Source organism: Hypomesus nipponensis, chromosome 4, assembly GCF_054491055.1.
Source record: "Hypomesus nipponensis isolate SF chromosome 4, ASM5449105v1, whole genome shotgun sequence".
NCBI lineage: Eukaryota > Metazoa > Chordata > Actinopteri > Osmeriformes > Osmeridae > Hypomesus > Hypomesus nipponensis.
Window position 1 is genome coordinate 4,416,284 of NC_140364.1, and position 21,823 is coordinate 4,438,106.

Consider the following 21,823-nt stretch of genomic DNA (forward strand, 5'->3'; position numbering starts at 1 on the left):
CTTATTTTATTTGTATTGTAGGCCTATATTACTTTTTTACATTGTATAGTAGTAGTTCAAATTATTTAGATACTGTTGTACATTTTCTATATTTTATATTTTATACATTTTATTTTTAAAACTCTTACATGTTTACCATATGCAACTTCTTGCCATAGTAAATTCCTTGTTTGTGCAAACTTACTTGGCAAATTAAGTAGATTTTGAGACGCAATCATTAAAATCAAATTGAAGGTTGTTTCATGACATTTTTATTAACTGTATATAAATTCAGGTACAAATTGTTGAAAACGGTAATAAAAAAATGCCACTCTGTATAAAATAAGTAGATAAACAATTTCAAATTCATGCTCAGTTAAAAAGTTAAAAGTCAAAGATGTGTTTTTTTGTTTGTTTACACGATAAAATGAAGGCTTTTTTAAAGCAAGGTAACTTGGATATGTCCAAGATACAACAGATGATAAATGGTGCTATTTTGGACTGGAAAACTATATAAACAGACTGTATTATTGGAACTAACAATAAACTCAAAATAGCCTGTATTCTTATCTTGGTTATCACACTGACAGAAAATAGCAAACACTTAATGGAATGAAAGACAATTATATGGCTTCAATAAAATGTATTGAGTTGTGGCTATTGTCTGTAAAATAAGCATACAAGTATTCCTTCGTAAAAACATATTTAAATGGAAACATTTTCATGTATCACTTTGGTAGTTCCAAACCAATTATATGATGTCTCCAAGATTGTAATTATTAAGCAACGTTTTGCACTTTTGCGTGCAGAAGTGTAGAAGGATGCAGAGTTTTATGACAGTAGGCTTACAAAATAAATCTGATTAGTTTCAGTAAGTATTTTCCCCCTTGCAAGTGGAAAGTATGGTTAATGAAAACATTGTGTCCAAAACATCTTAAATTGTTCACTTTTCTCACCATTACACTACAACAGCATCAGTCTGTCAGGGCATTGTAGCAATACTTAGACATATAAAGGTTCAGGTACATTTGTAATGCTATATAACTAACTATATATATATACTGTATTCTGTAATTTGATACTGGGCTTCAAAAACGTGATATATCCCTTTGGTGATGGCTTCAATTAATGCTCAACTTTGTTGATGATCAAATAATGTTTCAAACAACTTTGATTAAATACATTTGACTAACTTGTCCGACCTTCCAGACACTATAGAATCGGTCTCTGAAAATTCTTGCACAAGATGTGATATCAAAAAGAAGGGAAGATTCCCAACAATATTACCATTGGTCCATACATTTGAAAGGTCAAGCAACTGTCCTGGCCAATTTCATAGCATGTTTTCATCAAATCTAGCCAAATCACTGAAAGACTGCATTGTCCAGCTATGCATAAAATACGTTCAGAATGGCAGTACGGATAAATGAGGATTGATTGTTAACAGTCTCAGTCTTGCTCATTATGCATGAGCACTAATTAAAAAAATAATGGATTAAGCTGCTATGCAGACACATTAACAACATGTGTTTGGCAGCACACTGATATTTCTGATACATTCATCAGTAAAGGCAAAATATGGGAATAGACACCACGCATCAACCAATCTCAACCCCTTTTCCATTCTTCCCATTTGTTTCTGTTTTGGTGTACTTGTTTTGTGGTATAATGATGGAAGCAATGGTAATCTTGCCTAAGTAATGATTGAATTGATTGAATGATGTAAGTAACTGCTTTAGGATCTGGCTTTAACTTAGCAGTTTAAGGGTAGTGTGGCAGTGCCAAGTTGACCCACTGCTAGCATAAGGATGTCTTTCTTCTCCTTATGGAAACGCAATTCTCGGCCTGCCAGTCTAGCCTCTTCTAGTTCTTGTTCTGTAGAAGCAAGCTCCTGGGCAATGGTGCCAGCCACTCCCTGCTCCCGATTCACCCAATCCGCAGCCATTTGGGTGCGCATGTCATCATCTAGTGCCCGGTGGGAATAGTGAGCCAGCACTTCCTGTGAACAGAAATAGAAACAATTATTTGATTTGTAAAGACAGTTTGTATTGATTGATAAAACACAAAATATGTTTTTATATAATACCACAATTTGAGGTTCAAGAAATAGCAATCTATTCTCTATTTTATCTTGAATATTGATGGTCTACAGAACGCAAAGACTAAAGACATTACAAGCATTTTTACAAAAGCTTTGTAGGACCTTACAATTACTTTTGGTTTAGTTCAAGGCCTTCAATTTGGTTTGAACATTGGTAGGGACATTTTTTCCAATAATTTATTTTATAGTGTGGCCATATTACTTAGAAACATTATACTGCATCATCATGAGTTATTTGTGTTTGATTGTATGTTTGCGGTTGGTAGATTTGTGACAAGATTTTTACACCAAAAGGTTATTAAGTTAGTTTGTATCTACAGTAGAAGGAATCATTCTAAGGGAAACAGTTTATTACTGGAAATACCGTAAAATTGTAATGCCAGTAAATAAAACTGAAGTTGTTGCAGCCCCTATTTTTTGCAGGGTTAGGGTTACGGTAACCCTTTCTACACCTCGCCGTGCACTTCAACTAATATATATTGTGTATAAACAGTAAATCCATTTAACAAAATCCCACAAAGCCTGTCAACTGTAAGAGTTATCTGTCAAGCTTGGTCTTACCTGACGGGAACATTGTCTCTCTCTCATTGCCTTCAGGCTTCCATTCCAATGAAGCAACTGGAAAACTGTCATCAGTTCCTGGAACAAAGATACAGCATAGCATACTCCAGTAACATTTTTAACAAACTGTTTGATGAGTAGAAATGAATTATAACATCCTTATAATTGAAATAAAATTGAAATAAGTGAAGGAAACAATTGGTGGTTTACATAACTGTGAAGACATCCAGGATAGAAAATTACACTGCATTTGAGTGAAGCTTCGAACTTGCAACTCCCATCTATTATGTTTTTATGAATGATGAATGGTAGCCCCTTGCCAGTATATAGGTTATAAGAATATTCAGCTTGAATGACAGCTATTGCCATTCAAATTGAAAATACATTTAGAAATATTTCGTCTGCGAAACAGTTGTTTTAGACTTATTCTATGGTTTTCTAGAGCAATAATAATAATTTATCATTGGGGAGCAGACATATTTATTACAGTAAAGTAATCTTTACTATCGTCCGTTCAGACTACTTTAAGCATTAATTATTGTACCACCAAACCCCTTCTGCTCGGAAACTTCCTGTTTGCTTGATGGATATAATTTATTTAAGACTGAGGAGGGTTTTAAAATATTTAAATCGTATTTACCTGAAACTCGAGCATGGACTTTCCTTTGTTGGACTCGAGCATGAAGCGAAATGCCCCAATTCCTGTGTTGGGGTTGTCTGCCTCTTCTCTGTTTCCCTGGTAACATGTATATGGTATATGAACCTATACACTGAATAATCAGTTTCTTAAGATAACACACTTAAAATCCCCACTGTCGAATGCACTTTGCACATGCATTAGACAGATTGGGAGAAATTCATTATTTCATTCTGTAATACCAGCTAGTTAAGGATGCTTATGATATTACTCAATTGTGTTTCATATGCAGAAATGACTCACATTGAAAGAAGCCAGTGCCTCACAAACACTTTTTTCAATGAACTCGTCTGTTATCCTTCGAGAGGGATGCTCATTGAAAACAGAGTTCATCAGAGCAATCTTGGCAGCGCTGCGTCTTGCCTCGGCCTTGGTTGGACATAACTGTCAATAATTTAAAAAATAAGTTACTTGTAAACACATATGAAACAGTGCCTATGTACATTTGCACCTATGATACTATGGAGATTTCCATTAGAGCAGCTTGTATTCAACGTTATTGTGTTGTGTGGATATGTTATGGCAGCGCAGATTAGGCTACTTTTCCTTGGAATGCTTTGGCTACATGACATTTTTTAAGAACTCAAACTATGCTAATCTCAAATGTTTCACATCCCCGAACGAAGCCAACATTACAAATCTTATGAACAGCAATCTCACCTGGAAGCTTCCAAAGCAACTTCCTCCGGGTAGACTAACATAACAGACATAAGGGGGGTTGTTCGACGGTGTCATCTCGTAGACTACAAGCGCTCCATTCCTGAGGTCAGCGCCTCTCGACTGTTTCATTTGCCAAAATTCTTGTAGGGCTTCCACCACGTTAACTGAAAGGGAGACATTTTATTAGATGCACATATTTCGATTTTTACCTTTCTTTACATTTATTTTATGTACTGAAAACGACTGTTCTAAAGAACAGTAACATAGGCTATGCCTACGTTAGGATACTGCACAAAATATTCCGGGTTTTGCCCTTATTACGAAAAAGACAACTGTAGGCTATTCCTCAGGCGCGTAGGTTTGTTTTCAAATGTGGGTGGGACAGCTTTTGTTTAATATTATTTTCTTCATAAACAAGAAGAGGAGGGGGGGGGGGATGAGCCGAATTTAAAAAGTAGACTAATGAAACCTACGCCCCTGACTGTCCTACTCATCTGTTTACATGTGTTACGAAAATGTTCCACTAATAGTCCCAGCCGTGCTTAGTCCAAATAAGCCTAAATGGCCGTTGGTTTGTAACCTAATGCACATAGATGACCTTAACAGACAGAAAAAAAACTGAAAGCTTGTCTCGCAAACTCCGGGAAACCCCCCAATTGAGATGCAGATGACGAATACGCTGTAGGCTATGTAAGGAATGCTCCTAAAACCCGAATAATTTCGGCATATTCACGTCCTCATCGAAAATTTTCGGATTATGGCCTATTTCAGAATATCCTATTTTTGCTGTTGGGGCTAGCCTATGTGACCCCTTAACATGGTGAATGTTGTCATGTTCGGAATAATACTAGGTAATAATTACTAAAAAATGTGAGAGAGTGTGGCTAAAGTGCTCTATGTCAATGCATTTGGAAACTAGCCTATAACATGCGATTAGCCTACTCCGTCACACATTTAATTTCCATTCCAATTAGCCTACTGTCCTACATTTTATTGATCTAGGCCTATCAGACGCCTTTATCCACAGCGTGCACAAATCCAATAAAGTAGACTAGACTACAGAAGATAATTGGCTGAAGTCAGTTTTAACAGTTATACGGTGGTTAGTGCCACGGGGCTGTCTGCCTTTTTGCGCAGTGCAATAATAGCAACAATAACACAAAATTAAACCAAACAAAACGTCACTTATTTGGTCTGGGTTACCTCTGCCATAGCCCTGGGTATGCTTCGCAAAACTTCGCACCACAGCCTCCACTGCCTCCTTCAACACTGTAGGGTTCCCTGGATTGCAGAGCCCGAAACCAGACACTCCGGCTCCAAGTCCCGCACCAATAGTTCCATGGAAGCTGTGTAGTTGAAGAGGTGGTGGCGGGCCGGAGGAAGCATACATTGAGGCCGGAGACGGCAGTAGAGGTACGGGTTGAATTGTTACCCCGGGTCGGAGAGAAGAACGCATAGTCCCTGTTGATCCAACCCCAAATCCTATCCCTGGTTGAAGTCGCTGAGGACGGATAGATTCCATTGTTCCCCTCTAAATAATCAATCCAAAAAACGATAGAAACCAATCGGTCGGCTATGATAAAAAGGAGTTCTAAGCAAAATAAGCGAAGCTTGATTTGTTAGACCATGGTCCAATGTACAGAATAGTTTTTAGATTCTGGTTTAAAAGAAGTAATAGGATGATCGCTTTTGACGAGGCCTCCACATACCCCGTTATGGCGTAGAAATCTGAGAAGGGGTTGGTAAACAATATAAACGCTAGAGGGCGCACTTCATTGCGGTGCTTTAAAAAATCGGGTAAAAAATATTCAGCAATTGCAGCAACTTAAAAAATTATAGGTCACACCAGTACAGCTTAATTTAAATTAGCCTAATTAATCCATGGTTAGCCTACCTGTCTCCACCACAAGTAGCCTGCCACCACTGTGTAACTTAAATAGATTGCACGCTCCTTTTTCATCAGCAATATTTGAACGCCTTTCATTATAGCTCTACCTTTAATTTAAGTAGGCCACTTGCTATTAAGTAACCTATCCCACAGCTTTGCAGGGAACAGCTTTTAGTACCTTGATTATTGTGCAACACAGTAACGAAAACAAAGCTGATCCCATCAGAGCCTTTGACAATTTGGTGTTTGGGGTAGTGCTTTGTAAATAATAATAATAGTGCAGTGGCACCCCTAGTGTAACATCAGCCCCCCAGACCCCCACTAGCGTGACAGCAGGCCCAAATTTACCAAACTTGCAAATGCAAAAAAAAACATAGACCATATTTATTTTTAACAATGGGCTACTACTGCATGGAATGTATATGTATTTTTATAATAAATAGAATTACATGAATTTCCGCCATAGGGGATTTTAAAGATATATTTTAGGGCAATTCTGCTGGAAAAGGCATTCCCTAGGCTTTGACATGGAGAACTCATAGATATTTTTACACCAAGTACACCAAGCATCAATTTGTTGATTAAGATGGCGTATAGTTTCTGTGGTAGGTTAAGTCCTCAGTGGCACATTGAAGCTCACAAAACCGAGGTATGGTCAGCACCATGTTGAATTTCCGGCTCATCTCTCACTGTCTCTCACTCGTCTCTCACTCGACTCACTGTGCTCCTGGCTTAATGTTAAGCCTGACTATTCCGTCTCTGATGTAGGCAATTCATTACCACAGAGGTCGCCCTGACCTCTTTTGAGCGCCTGGTGCTGGCACACCTTAAATCCATCACAGACCCTCTACTGGACCCCCTGCAATTTGCCTACAGAGCCAACAGGTCTGTGGCTGACGCAGTTAACTTGGCCCTCCACTTTGCTATACAGCACCTGGACTCCCCAGCATCTTACGCCAGAATCCTGTTTGTGGACTTTAGCTCTGCCTTCTATACCATCATCCCAGCTCTGCTTCAGGACAAGCTTTCCCAGCTGAACGTGCCTGATTCCACCTGCAGGTGGATCACAGACTTCCTGTCTGAGAGGAAGCAGTGTGTTAAGCTGGTAATACAAGTCTCTGACTCCCAGTCAATCAGCACCGGATCTCCTCAGGGCTGCGTCCTTTCCCCTCTGCCCTTATCCCTGTACACCAACAGCTGCACCTCCAGTCATCCATCTGTCAAACTTCTGAAGTTTGCGGACGACACCACCTTCATTGGGCTCATCTCTGACGGGGACGAGTCTGACTACAGGTGGGAAGCTGACAACCTGGTGACCTGGTGTAGCCAGAACAACTTAGAGCTCAATGCTCTTAAGACAGTGGAAATGTTTGTGGACTCCAGGAAGAATACAGCCACACTCGCCCCCATCACCCTGTGCGACTCCCCAGTCAACACTGTGGAGTCCTTCCGCTTCCTGGGTACCATCCTCTCCCAGGACCTCAAGTGGGGACTGAACATCAGCTCCCTCACCAAGAAAGCACAACAGAGGGTGTACTTCCTACGTCAGCTGAAGAAATTCAACCTGTCAAAGACAATGATGGTGCACTTCTACACAGCGATCATTGAGTCCATCCTCACCTCCTCCATCACCATCTGGTACGCTGCTGCCACTGCCAAGGACAAGAGCAGGCTGCAGCGTATTATCCGCACTGCCGAGAAGATGATCGGCTGCAATCTGCCTACCCTCTAGGACGTGCACACCTCGAGGACCCCTGAGGCGAGCGAGGAAGATTGTGGCCGATTCCTCACACCCTGGACACTCCCTGTTCCAGCTACTCCCCTCCGGCAGAAGGCTGTGGTCCATGAGGACCAAAACCGTACACCATAAGAACAGTTTTCTTTCCATCCGCTGTTGGCCTCTTCAACAAGGCCAAGGGCTCACACTGACTTTAATGACTTAATTACAATCTGCACGATGACACTTTGCCACATTGCAATTAGCAATTTTTGTTCCTTTTGTACAGTTAGACCACATATTTAAGTTAACCTATATGTTTAATGTATGCAACTTCCTGCCAAAGTAAATTCCTTGTCTGTGCAAACTTTCATGGCGATTAAAACCCTTTCTGATTCTGATTCCGAAATGGGATGCTAAGCTAATTTGAGTGTTTTTTTTTCCTTTAGCAAAAAATCTTATATAAAAAATCTATTATTGTGACCCAGGTTTGAGAACAGAAAACAATTATTGGAGAAGACAGTTTTTGATATTTTGACTGGAGATAATAGAATAAGATGACCATAACAAGCCAGGTGCCAAACGGAAATGCAATACCACCATACATTATCGATTACTCCCTTTATACGGCTGCCCAAATGTACATAAACCAAATCAATAACCTACTGTAGCAGCCTCAACACAGTTCATTTATACAGTATTGTTTTGTCTGGATATTGTTTTGTTGAGAGCTGAATCAACTATAATGACACTGGCAAAGTTGTTTTGTTTTGGCAACAGCATCAGTGAATGTCTGACCTCAATGTCTCTGGGTACATTCCAGAGTCCAGACATTGGTGTGACGCTACTGAAACTTAAAGTGATTTATATTATAGCGTATCTATTCAATTTCCACCAAGGATTTAGTTGCTTGCAGACTCCTGTGTATATTGGTTTTCTCAGACTCCTAAATCTCACAAATGTCATAGACTAGATATATATTTTCCTACCCTTTCTACATGTGACATCTTATACAAAACTTGGTTGACTATTTTTGGGGGGGATATTGTTCCTCATTAATGTTAAATACAACTAGGTCTGTCTAGTTCAAATATTGAAGCATTGTCTCGTAGCCCCTGGTTGTCCTGAAAAATAATATGTAAGCAATTATCATGTTTGGCTTAGGTTCCATAGGGTTGGGGTTAGACCGTTTTGAAAACTGTTCAATTGTAGACAAAAGCTTGCAAAACACTGTAAGAATATACACAGATGTGTACTAATAAATACATGTATATATATGTATATATATATATATATAAATATAGCCTCACCATATATATATATACCATATATATAATGCATAAAATGTGTATGTAATATGTCAAATAAACAAATACAAAAATAGACCATATGGAACAAGTTCCCAATTTTAATGGTGATTTGAGTAACGTCCATCTCTATCGACAACTGATGTTATGGGACAGATAGGTCAACAGCCTGTGAATGTCTGATGTTTGGCGTCATGTGGATGGTCAAGAATGAAAGCGTTGATGGTGACTACATTTGACCCAAAATAGGGAATTACTGGAGCTCCATTTAGTTTCCAATAGCCTTGGCCTGGTCCATCAGTTTACGCAGCATGTCTTCCATCTGAGTCTGGAAGTTGTCGACCATGGGCTTGAGTTGGGCCTTCAGGTTTTCACCGAGGGGCTTCAGATGTTCCTCGATGTTGGCGGAGAGGGGCTTGAGTTGCTCCTGGATCTGGGCTGCCAGAGGCTCCAGCTGAGTCTTCCCCTCTTGAAGGAGGGTCCTTTCAGAGACACAAACAGCAGCACATGCTTACTGGTCATGCATACAAATTGGTTCATGCAGATCACAACCCCAACTGGATGGCTCAAATCACATTGGCTGCTGTTTCATATGGTGGCTCGCTGTGGTCAACTACTCCTCAGCCTGTGTCACAAAAGGCCACCTATACATACGCCTATACAAAAGGTAATACATTAATGTAGTGATAGGTACTAATGTTACTTACTGTGCCTGGCCGGCCAGTTGCTGTGCATCGATCTTATCTGATAAGTCCCGGGTAGCAGAGACCAGTTGGCTCGTAATGTCTTCAAAGTACTGCTTCAGTTTGTCCAGTTCAGGGGCTTCAGCAGATTGACTTCCTAAAGAAAATCAATAAATCAGTGTTTAAAATCAGTCAATACAAACACTCAATAAACAATATTTGAGGTGTTAATAAAACATGATCTTTGACAACTAAATAAATGCATTTTACAGTATAGAAATACAACTTCAAGAATGTGCTCATACCATTTGCGCAAGCAAGTACGACAAGAACGGCTGCAATAAGGGAGAACTTCATGGTGGATTTTGAATGGTGAACCTTGAAATAAAAAATTAACATGTATTATAAGCTTTGGAAAGGTATATGTTTTTCTTGTATGTCACAAAGTGTAACCTAAAGACACAATTACAACAGATGAAAAATGTCCTATTCCAAACTATGTAACAGTTTGTTGTAACGGGTTAATAAATTGTCAAATCAGTCATTCAATTTATAAATATTATATTTGTATATTTCTTGTACTACTAATTTATGAAGTTAATCTTTGTAGTTAACAATGCAGTTTGGAATAGCTAGCAATTTAAGTATTTCTCAGTTAAGTTACAGATAATGCACATATGAAATCGATCCTGAGTTCGGTAGACAGACGAGAGAGACGAAGAGAGACTCACCTGTTTGGCAGGAATGTTATGACCCGTGTATACTTTTGATTCCTGTGGCTCTTATAGCTGCTCAGAAGATACTGAGAATATTACAGATTTAGCCTTATTGGCTAGGTTGGCCTCATACTGCCTCCTCATTGGCTGTTTATCCTAGTGTATAACATTAGAGTGACCCTTGTTGCTCAATCTGCCACTAAAACAATCCGCTCTAAAGTCCAAGGGTCCCTATCCTACGTGGTATTACTCATTACCCAGTGGCTTATCAAAGTTTCTGATTAAAGAAAGAACAGAGAACTTTCAATCCTGTGAAAACATCACTGTTTCAACTAAATATGAGTTTAGACTGACCATTAAAAGGGACAAGAAGAGGTGACTACAACAGATTCTTCTATCAATTACATGATAATGTAATATACTTAGTTTTATTTCCTGACGTAGTGTTAAACTAATAACCAACAGTATGGATAAGTAAACCAATCATGAATATTGATAAAACAACTTAATTTGCTAGTAAACAGAAAATGGAATACCCTCCTGATGCTCGAAATGTGTGTATTTTATTTTCATGTTTTCATATTAAGTTATTTATAGAATTGTTGCATTTGTTTGATATCAGGATTTCATTGTGCTCGCATTATCATAATCTGCAACACCTGACAATATCATATTTGAACGATAGCTGTTTATGTCCATTAGATGGATAGAGCTGTTTGTTTTTAGAACTCAAAGAAGAGTCAATGTTGTCTTCAAAATTAAGCAAAAGGCTCTAGAATGTGAGGTGTTTGACATGTACAATCACTACTCACAGTACAATCTCTACTATGTTAGTGATAAATACAGTAGGGAAAATGGAATTCCCACTCTCAAACAATAGAAACTATAGATACATAGTGCCCCTTAGCTTAAAAAAATGCTGAATTCATCAATCACTAATACCACTGATATAGAACAGTTCAAAGGTCATAATTGGAAGCAAACACCATCTGTTTTTTTCAGATACTGATAGTTCAAGTTCAAGTATTTTATTGTCAGATATGATTAAGATATGTATAAATTGCTTCTAGTTGCTAGGTCAAGTTTTACATGTTGAAAGATTGTCACAAGTCTTAACTTATGTTGCACTGTGTAAGGACTCAGCCAGACTCCAGCTTGTCCTTTCCAATGAAAACAGAAGTGTCAGGGGTGATGAGGCTCCTGACATGTCTGTTATCACTGTAAGGAGTCTACATGTCTGTTATCACTGTAAGGAGTCTACATGTCTGTTATCACTGTAAGGAGTCTACATGTCTGTTTTAACTGTAAGGAGTCTACATGTCTGTTATCACTGTAAGGAGTCTACATGTCTGTTTTCACTGTAAGGAGTCTACATGTCTGTTTTCACTGTAAGGAGTCTACATGTCTGTTTTAACTGTAAGGAGTCTACATGTCTGTTTTAACTGTAAGGAGTCTACATGTCTGTTTTCACTGTAAGGAGTCTACATGTTTGTTATTACTGTAAGGAGTCTACATGTCTGTCATCACTGTAAGGAGTCTACATGTCTGTTATCACTGTAAGGAGTCTACATGTCTGTCATCACTGTAAGGTGTCTACATGTCTGTTATCACTGTAAGGTGTCTACATGTCTGTCATCACTGTAAGAAGTCTACATGTCTGTTATCACTGTAAGGAGTCTACATGTCTGTTATCACTGTAAGGAGTCTACATGTCTGTTATCACTGTAAAGAATCTACATCCGCTGGACGACAGAGCAGAAAGTGACGGAGTAACTGGCTGTCAAGTGGGTCTTGGACAGTCTACACTACTACCAACTGACAACGTTCCTCTTAAAGGAACATTTCACAACATGAAAGCGATCGCGATAGCAATTGGGTAACCCAAGTTGTATTTGACTATGCAGCCATATTGTGTTCCGAAGTGAGGTAAACAGCACATGCACAGAATGTTACAGCAGATTTATTTTCACTTACATGGATGAATACCCCCCTCCCCTCCCTTTAAGTCAAAGTCAGTCATAATCATTTACTACTGAAAATAGTAGTAGATTATTGGCTGTCCCGTTTCTGTAAAATCTCGGAACCTGATTTTTTCCTTGTGTGTGAATAACTTCCCATAGAAAACACCAATGTTAAATTAAAAGAAAACAAAATGTTATATATGTATTTTAATTGGTCATTAGCCTATTCATATATAGTAACATATTTACAGTTTTAGACCTGTACAAGAAAGCTTTCTGTTTCTGAAAATACCTCTGCATACCTGATTGCGCTTACCATTTAGAAAAAATTGTTGCAAAGTCATCTAATGCTGTATTGCGCTGATCTCTTCCAAACTGGCTAAAGTACGTGGACATTCCAAACATGGATTACTTTGTTTGTAGTACAAGTCTAATACAATACCAATTAAATGTAAAATCAGTGCATCTTAGGAAACAACAGTTGCAGTCAATGAGTATGGGACCAACACATTGCTTTTTAACACAAACATTAGTGAGGTGTTACGGTTTCTGTGTTGGCTGCTCTACCCACACAATTATCAGAGAAGAAAAAAAAGTTATTAAATGTTGGTATCAAAGCATGGCCAAATGCTATGTGTGGTCCACACGGCTATATGTTCTATAACTATTTGCGATTTCCCCCTCGACATTCCTGACATCACACATTGCCAACACAAAAACGCAACATAAAACTGTGGCCTTGTAAAATGTAACCTTTCCAATTAATAAAGATATGGCCAATCTGATAACTCTGGTACTGTAGGTCCAGATATCAAGATGTTTGCAAGTCTAGCCTTATATGTGTAAATAGTTCAATACAACTATATTTTATATGACAGACCTTTCTTACCATTCAAACCAAGAGATTGAGGGCAGCTTAATAATTGAAAAATTCAGGTCCTTAGGTTGATAGAACTACCCGTAAACGGCTATCATCTCAAGAACCTCTCCTACAATGCCACATTTGACCTCACCTAACTCCACCTGCACTTGGTACTCTTGAGATCCCCATTCCTCAGGGCTTGAGCTTCAACCAGGGGTGAATAATGGTGAGTATGGAGATGATTGAAGAGGCAAGGCCACAGGCCCCAACAAAGCCTGGCCCAGTAGGGTAAATTCCCAGCCTGTCCAGGGGGATAAAAATGTCACAGGCATTCTTCAACAGGTCCAGCAGCAGAGGCGGGTTGCTGCGCAGCACTGTTACAAGCAAGTGGAATTGTCGGTGCAGGCGCCTGGAGAGGAACGGGATCAATGCAGAAGGGAGTCTAGAGAAAGAGGCTGGGGAAATGGGGGAGGGGGTGTCGCTGTTTTCCGGCACGAGGGGACACGGGGTAAAGGAGGAAGAGCCGGACTTTGAAGTGCTGTTGGAGCGCACCTCACGCTCCATGAGAAGGCTTATCTCATAGGCATCGCGGGTAAGGTTGAGGATGAGGGCAAAGAGGTAGTACCTGTAGAGTAAGAAAAGGGGAACGAGAGAGAGAGAGAGAGAGAGAGAGAGAGACCACTTAGGAAAATTAAACAAACCAAAACTTGAGGACTGAATGCAACATGCTTATCAAGCTCACGTCACCTGAAGGACCTCTGGCTCCACTTGTTCTGGTCCAGTTCTGGCAAGAGGCCTGTCTTACCGGCCCAAAGGACATTGTCACAGGCAAAGTACATTGCCCTGTTGAGGTGGGCTACGGTCAGGCACAATCGCAACACACTGTCAGAGAGGTGTACCGCTCGCTTTGCTGCCTCCAGGGCCTCTGCAGAGTTCCCCAAACGCATCACTGTGTTAATATGGGTTTTTATGAAGACAAAGACAGAAATTAGATACAAGTCAGGGAGATTGGGAAGCACAATACAAGACGCCAGTTAAACATGACGCAATGCAAAAGGAGATGCCGCTGAGACAACTCTAATGTTTCACTTACATTTTCTCATGAGACTCATTTGGGTTTCTAGCTGTTTAACGGTATTCAGGAATTCCAAACCTTTCCCACCCTTCTGAAGGGTATAGCCCAACAACGTACAAGCATACTGTGCAGCCCTGAATGACAAAATGCATGTTAGATCATTGCCAAACTATACAATTTCACAAATAATTTAAATTTAGCCCACTGTTTTCCTTAAATGTCAACATGCAACATGCATTGACTTTGAGCTAAAGTATTTTGCCAACGTTTGAATACATATTCCAGTAACAGCTGGGGACAAAAAAGGACCTTCTAGCAGTACTGTACAGTGGCATTGGTATATTTCTTGTTCGCAACAGCTTTTAGTGTTGGTACATTATGGATGAAACAAGATAGCTAGAGCTAATAGCTTCCTAACAAATAACACAACTTTAAAACTTTAATTTTAAAATATACACTACCTGAAAACTCTTTCCTTTGCTTGGCTCTGAGCATTAAACCGAACCCAAGAATCCATCCTCCAAGAAAACGGCAACTTTCGCTTGCAACCGTGATTACCAGTAAGGTCGTTGGTTTATGTAGCTAACCAAGTTGGAATTCCCGAAATAGTGCTGTTATATCTGTGCAGTAAAAAATGTGATAGACAGCTAAAATGTTCGATGCCACGGAAACCATTAGGTTAACTTTGACTGACACTTGTTTACTTCGATTAGCTATATCTGGTGAATGTAGCTTACTTAGCAAGGTAAAGCAAGACTAATCTTCTTTAGATTTGGTTGGCGGATTGCATCCAATTTACACATCCGTACACCGCCACCTACTGTGCAGGAGTGTGTGGGCAGTCACGATCTACCCCCACCCGATCCGTCCTTGGCAGTATTATTAAGGTCCCTTTAGTTCTGGCGCATAGCCGCATTGCATATATCTTTTACAATAATAATTTATATGAGCCCCAATAGTTTCCAGACACAGCCTCACACATTTTTGCCCTTCAACAAAAAAAGCGTAGAGCTTCTCCCTTGAACAATCTATGAACACTGTCACTGTCTATCAAAATACAACTTTGATAACTGCTTTTATTTATTTATTTATTATTGAAATATCAGCCATTCCACCAGCCAGTTGCTAGTCTAACTCTGGATCAACAGATGAGAGCTTTACCACCACTACGCCCCCCCCCCCCCCTCTCTAAAAAAACCCCATCTGTTTTTGTAACATCTGTTGTTAATGAGTAGGCCTATTATATCTACTAAAGTTGGAGCAGAACATCAAAAGTTTCATAGGTTGTGAAATAACTGAGATCATATATTGAGTTATGGCACAACTAAATAATTTATTACACAAACTAAATACAAATTCAAAAATTCAATTGTGACATTGAAATCAGTTGATCAGTGGTTGATGATTGTATTGTTGTTTCTAGTTGATGAGTGTATCATGTTATGGAATGTAATGTATAATAATACTCATCATTGCCAGTGAATGGCTTTCCCAGGCGGGGCAGTAGTCCACCTCATAAAAAGTAAATGCTAGTAGGCTTTTCAGTATCAAGCAGGAGATAAGATTCCGAAAACAGGACCTCCACCGAACATCAACGTGCCGTGATAAAGTACGTAAGTACGTCCTTGAGCACTTGCGGTCGGTATAAATCAGATATTAGTAATTGTTGCACACATAGTATATACTGTCATTTGCCATCTGCAAATCAGTTCACATAAGTCATCTGGTCATCACAAACCCATAGAATTTTGAAATTGTTTCCACAAACCTAACCTCAAGGTCTACTATGGGAGACTTTCTGACATCTTTTCAGCAACAGCAAAAAAATACAAATAATTCATTTCAAGATACCCTCTCCAGCGTTGTGAGACAAAAAAGTTACGTTAATCTGTTTCATTCATCACTAAATGGTAACAGACTGTCAATAAAAGCGAGACCAATTTTTAAAACAATTAACATATATTTGCTATGTTTTTGCTTCAATAGGGTTTACAGAATGCTATTATCTACACTAATTACTGTTAATTCCTCATTGCAAATTTTAACTCACATAAGAGTCAATGGTCCCCTCACAAAAGGTACAGTATTCACTTTAAGATACCAGCCTAATGGATGGCTGTGTGCCCCAACAGTGACACCCCTCAGTGCTCTGAGTGCTGCTTCTTGTGGAAAGTAGAGCGCATGCGGCTCCAGAAGGAATGGCTCCTCCTCGTCTTCCTCTCACTTCCTCGAACAGAGTCCGCTTCACGCTGCCGTATCTGGCGGACAAGCGCGGCGAAAACCTCGTCGATGTAGTAGCGATACGCGGCCGAAGTCTCAAAGAAGGGGCACTGGAACTCCCTGGCCAGCTCACGGCCCTCCTCTACTGACACCTAGTGGGTGAAAGTAGGACACGTTTCTGCTACTACCTTTTAGTGCACTGCACACCTTATTTATGGTCATGTGTGACTCGAAAAAGGACACATGCAGAAAAGGGGCACCCTCTTCTCGATAGTTTTCAAACCCCTTTGAATACCAAGCATTGCCCAAGCAATGAGGGGCGTCTCTATACTTCCTTACCTGTCGGAGGTGTGCCAGGTCCGACTTGTTGCCCACCAGCACCACAGGGGTTTCCGCGGTACGGCGCACACGATCAATAAGCTGCTTGAAGTGGCGGGCTTCCTGGAAGCTCCGTCTGTCGGTAATGGAATAGGAGATGATGAAGCCCTCGCCTGCCCTCATGTACTGATCCCGCATGGCTGTAAACTCCGCCTAGAGAGAGAGAGGAGTGTGTGTGTGCGTACATAGGAGAGAAAGGGTGTGGTGTATCAGAGCATGATACTTTCCAGAGTGCTAATGTTATACTCACACACAAGCACACCCTGTGTGAGTATACGGATGTAATGTCTCATTGTCTAAGTATTTGCGAAAAACCATACATGACCTTTGTTTTCCTTGTGGTTGAACACAGTTATAGGTCATGTGGCATGTGGAACCCGCTGAACAAAAGCGAAAATCCACCAAATCAGTGGGTAATTGCTATTTCAGACACCTCTCTGTAAGGAGTTGCTGAATTCTGCTCAACGATATACCCTATGAGCGAACGCATGAGTCATAAGTACCTTCAAATGGTCACTTGAAACCATTGAGAATTTTAGTTGACCCAAAACTACTCAGCAATAGCTTCTAGACTGAAGTAATGCTAATAAAGTAGAGTAGTAAATACATGGGAGGGAAGGAGAGAGAGAGAGTATGGATGGACAGCTGAAGAGGAGAGAGAGAGTATAGATGGACAGCTGAAGAGGAGAGAGAGAGTATAGATGGACAGCTGAAGAGGAGAGAGAGAGTATAGATGGACAGCTGAAGAGGAGAGAGAGAGTATAGATGGACAGCTGAAGAGGAGAGAGTGTAGATGGACAGCTGAAGAGGAGAGAGAGAGTATAGATGGACAGCTGAAGAGGAGAGAGAGAGTATGGATGGACAGCTGAAGAGGAGAGAGAGAGTATGGATGGACAGCTGAAGAGGAGAGAGAGAGTATGGATGGACAGCTGAAGAGGAGAGAGAGAGTATGGATGGACAGCTGAAGAGGAGAGAGAGAGTATAGATGGACAGCTGAAGAGGAGAGAGAGAGACACATATGGATGGACAGCTGAAGAGGAGAGAGAGAGACACATATGGATGGACAGCTGCATCACCTGTCCCGCAGTGTCCAGGATGTCCAGGTTAGCTGGCTCATCATCGATGCGGATCTGCGTCTTGTAGGCATCCTCTGAAAAAGGGACGGTGGCATAAGCGTTTCATTGAGCGTTTCTTTACTAAAGTGAAACACAACCAGGGAAATTCATATTCGTAATTTTGCAACCAACCTAATGATTTGGATTGATTATCACTGGGTCAAGGGTGGACAAGGGCACATGGTTATAGATCAGTGGTATAGACAAGGGCACATGGTTATAGATCAGTGGTATAGACAAGGGCACATGGTTATAGATCAGTGGTATAGACAAGGGCACATGGTTATAGATCAGTGGTATAGACAAGGGCACATGGTTATAGATCAGTGGTATAGACAAGGGCACATGGTTATAGATCAGTGGTATAGACAAGGGCACATGGTTATAGATCAGTGGTATAGACAAGGGCACATGGTTATAGATCAGTGGTATAGACAAGGGCACATGGTTATAGATCAGTGGTATAGACAAGGGCACATGGTTATAGATCAGTGGTATAGCATCTGACGGCAGATCAGGAGGTCACAGGTTCTCATCCCCATCTGTATGTCTGCTAAATGAATACATTGTTGTTATTTGTACCGGCACATAGTTGTGGACTTTGGGCGTTTGGTGCAAGAGGAACCACCTCTAACTGAACACATTCAAGACCAAGGAGATGGTTGTAGCTATAACTATATTATTCTATACAGTACAACTTTGTCCATGTTGTATTGTGGGACAGGTGTTCTTCTATGTGCAGGCTGTAAACAGGGAAGTTTCAATTTGGTCTGAAGACTTTGGACTCGTGGTGGTGGGTTTCATTTTCCTACAGTGAGGCTTCTCAGGTTGGGATCTACCTGGATCTCCTAGCAGATGCATCAAGTTGGTGACGGATAGTGTGACCTGAGCAGTGGATCAAGGTTCTGTTGCAGCCCCATCCAGGGGCGTTATCAACAGTGTATTACATACCGACCAGCAAGATCACGGCCTATGGAGAAGTCATGGACTTGCCTTGAGATAGTCCATGCTTGACTACAATCTACCTCAGACAGTTATTCAGTTCTCTTTCTTTTCTCCATGCTCTCTGCGGTACAGAATGTGACACTCTTTTCATTTGGATATATAAGCTACAATTGACTTTTTTTCCGGTTCCACCACAATACAACACAGAAATACAGCAGATTTTCTGTGAAATATCAGTAATGATATATTGGTCACTACTTGACATTTAACATTTGATGACTGTCTCACCTATGGTTGGATCATGATCCTCAGGGAACCTATGGCTGATGAACTGCATAATGATGGCTGAGGGGAGAGACAGAGACAATGTATGAGTTTGTGTGTGTGTGTGTGTGTGTGTGTGTTTGTGTGTGTGTGTGACAGAGAGAGAGAGAGAGAGAGAGAGAGAGAGTCTTTTTGTATAGCTTTGTAGTTCCATATACTGTATATCTTCATTGTTTTACCATACATTACACAACATAAAATGTGGATTCACCTAAATCAGCAGTAATGACAGGATTAGAGGCAGGATTCTTTATTATCCTGTATCCTGAATAATATTACAGTATTATATGTATCACACACAGAGACACACTAATACAACACTCACCCTGTTAACAGTTCTTTCTTTCTATCTGTACATCTCTCTTTTTACTGTTATTCTCTTACACACAGACACATCTCTGTGGGGTACATTTGACTAAAGAGCAGGCATGATAGCCTACAGTATAAAACACACAACACCATTGACTATGATCTTAGTATGATGTGTACCAGTACCAGTGAAATTGCCAGTCTCCATGGCAACAAACATAACAAGAGGAAAGGGTGCTAGGTGTTTCTTAATCTTCCTGACGACAGCCACTCAGACTGCACCTTTGAGTTAAAGAAAGGCTGTGCCTACAAGTGACAGTGTTTCTGACCAACTGTGTGTGTGTGTGTGTAGAAAAAGGCACAATAAACTTGAGAGCAGTTATGCAAGCTTGTACTTCATCCATTTTCAATGTATGGCTCCTCTGCCAGTAGGCACTTAGCATAACTTCTGCCAGTAGGCCTACACATAACCCCAGGAAGACTAGAGGGGCGAAGAGCAATATGCCAAGTGGAATGTGGAAGTTACTTACCGCTCTTGCCCACTCCTCCCTCTCCCAGCATCACCAGCTTGTACTCACGGGAGAGGCCCCCGGAGCCTCTCGACGACTCCATTCACACTGATGTGAACAAACACAAGCAAGTACAAGTGAGGACACAAACCATAAGCTGTACAAAACTAGACTAGACACAAACACACATCCATTCTGCACACCCTCTAACACAGAACATTCAACATGGCACATGTTGTGCACAGGGGACATGAATATTGTAGATTATTGAGAGCAAGAGGGCTGAGGGCTTTCAGTGACTTGGATATGCCTGGTAATCATACTGTAGTTTAGAAATCATGCTAAGCATTTACTGAGTAGGACAGGAAGTGGACTAGAGTCCAAGTACAGAACTGGAGCTACAGTCTACTCAGTCTTAAAATAAAAACTCTGTTTGAGCATGTATCAGATAGTCATATGACTTCTAAGTTATCAGAGTAGTCAGTTAGTATTCACAAACAAAGAGGAACTGAGTCATATAGAGTTGACGCTCAATGTCATGTGACTTCTTGATGTTGTGACATTAATAAAAGGGCATTGTCAGAGGTTGCATGCAAATGCATAAATATAACCTACTGTGTAGTTTATAGAGTGCATTTCAGATATTTAACATCTATGTCACCTGTTGATTATTTTTAGGGGGGAGGGGTTGGCTTACAAGTAAAATATGTATTAACAGTATATTTTAAATGTATCTCCATATCCGCCTTACGTTGCCCATTGCAATACCTAGGCAACTTGTGTTTATCTTCATTGTCCATAATTTAAAAGTATCCCTATTTTTCTACTTGAAAAATAAATAGCATTAACATTTTGTAGAAATACGGTAATAATTGTAAGAACAGGACATTGTCCAGGTTGCCGCACCGCAATTCCTTTTCCTTCTCCCAGTAACATCACTTCTTTACGGTCTTTGTACATAATATAGTCCGGGCTCTATTGGTCAGGCCTCCGACTTTGCAGCTACTTCATGTTCAAAATCAGGCCACTTTGTTGTAGCTTTTAAGCCTTCGTTGTCCTGAAATTTTATTTCACTGTTGTCAGCAGACTTGAACTGTTTGAGCATTACAGTGAAAACTAATGGTAGCCTATTATTGATGCTTTTTAGCGATATACTCAGGCGTTGCCCTTTTTGTCAAACAACAAACGACATTAACATTACTTGAAGTCACTAAAACTTCGAAAACTCACCATGACATTTTTTATGGCATTACTCTCCATTTGTTGCGAACCGCTTTAACACACATGATCACAGTTTAGCAGGCCTATAGTTTCAATGGCATATGCCATGGTCGACGTCAGTAGCCAAATGCTTTAGCACAACAAAGCAACTTTCATCCAAGTTTTAGTGCACTTCTGTTTTGGTTTAACGTTACCCACACGCTACATGAATAGCGGTGAAACAAGCAATAGACATTTTTTACTCATACTCATATTTTCAGAAAATTACAATTTAGCGAAGTTATTTAAGGAGGTGAGGGGGGGGGGGGGAAATCAAATCTAAATAAACATATGTGTGTCTGTTTCAAAAGCAATAATGACTTACCTATATCACAAAGCGACTTTGTTCATAATTGCCCTAGTCAACACGCTGGTCAGTAAGCGTTAGGTTTTTGAGGATTAATCTTTTATAATAAAATTCTTAACAACTGTAAACAGCATAGGCTATGTTCGGCTTGCAGACTATTTGTCCCAGGGTCCCTCTGCCCGTTTCTTTAGATGTCAGGCCTTACTGAGGTTAGAATCGATTTGTGATCAGCAACGAAACAATCAGTTT

General features: G+C 40.3%; 4 protein-coding genes across 6 annotated transcripts; all 4 read right to left on the reverse strand.

The window, feature by feature from the left end:
- Positions 1-235: 235 nt before the first annotated feature.
- Positions 236-5,719, reverse strand: lix1l (limb and CNS expressed 1 like). Its single transcript, XM_084697196.1, has 6 exons — positions 5,202-5,719; positions 3,999-4,162; positions 3,582-3,722; positions 3,282-3,377; positions 2,642-2,719; positions 236-1,978 (listed from the first exon to the last, which is right to left on the reverse strand). The coding sequence occupies exons 1-6, from the start codon at positions 5,518-5,520 to the stop codon at positions 1,733-1,735; spliced, it is 1,044 nt and encodes a 347-aa protein (XP_084553322.1). The 5' UTR covers positions 5,521-5,719; the 3' UTR covers positions 236-1,732.
- Positions 5,720-8,993: 3,274 nt separating this feature from the next.
- On the reverse strand, positions 8,994-10,389 carry LOC146295112 (type-4 ice-structuring protein-like). Its single transcript, XM_084697202.1, has 4 exons — positions 10,325-10,389; positions 9,899-9,971; positions 9,618-9,750; positions 8,994-9,392 (listed from the first exon to the last, which is right to left on the reverse strand). Exons 2-4 carry the CDS (start codon positions 9,948-9,950, stop codon positions 9,179-9,181), a joined length of 399 nt encoding a protein of 132 aa, XP_084553328.1. The 5' UTR covers positions 9,951-9,971; positions 10,325-10,389; the 3' UTR covers positions 8,994-9,178.
- A 1,864-nt stretch (positions 10,390-12,253) lies between these two features.
- On the reverse strand, positions 12,254-14,984 carry pex11b (peroxisomal biogenesis factor 11 beta). The gene is made up of 4 exons (XM_084695391.1): positions 14,669-14,984; positions 14,226-14,341; positions 13,880-14,081; positions 12,254-13,757 (listed from the first exon to the last, which is right to left on the reverse strand). The coding sequence occupies exons 1-4, from the start codon at positions 14,722-14,724 to the stop codon at positions 13,325-13,327; spliced, it is 807 nt and encodes a 268-aa protein (XP_084551517.1). The 5' UTR covers positions 14,725-14,984; the 3' UTR covers positions 12,254-13,324.
- Positions 14,985-15,520: 536 nt separating this feature from the next.
- rit1 (Ras-like without CAAX 1) lies at positions 15,521-21,736 on the reverse strand. 3 transcript variants are annotated; one of them, XM_084695873.1, is made up of 6 exons: positions 21,593-21,736; positions 20,029-20,115; positions 19,154-19,210; positions 17,882-17,955; positions 16,767-16,958; positions 15,521-16,579 (listed from the first exon to the last, which is right to left on the reverse strand). In XM_084695873.1, the coding sequence occupies exons 2-6, from the start codon at positions 20,108-20,110 to the stop codon at positions 16,349-16,351; spliced, it is 636 nt and encodes a 211-aa protein (XP_084551999.1). In that variant the 5' UTR covers positions 20,111-20,115; positions 21,593-21,736; the 3' UTR covers positions 15,521-16,348. The 3 variants fall into 3 exon arrangements, with proteins under 3 accessions (XP_084551999.1, XP_084552000.1, XP_084552001.1); XM_084695874.1 differs by lacking the exon at positions 21,593-21,736 and adding an exon at positions 21,238-21,256; XM_084695875.1 differs by lacking the exons at positions 20,029-20,115; positions 21,593-21,736 and adding an exon at positions 19,515-19,687.
- Between the last annotated feature and the right edge of the window lie 87 nt (positions 21,737-21,823).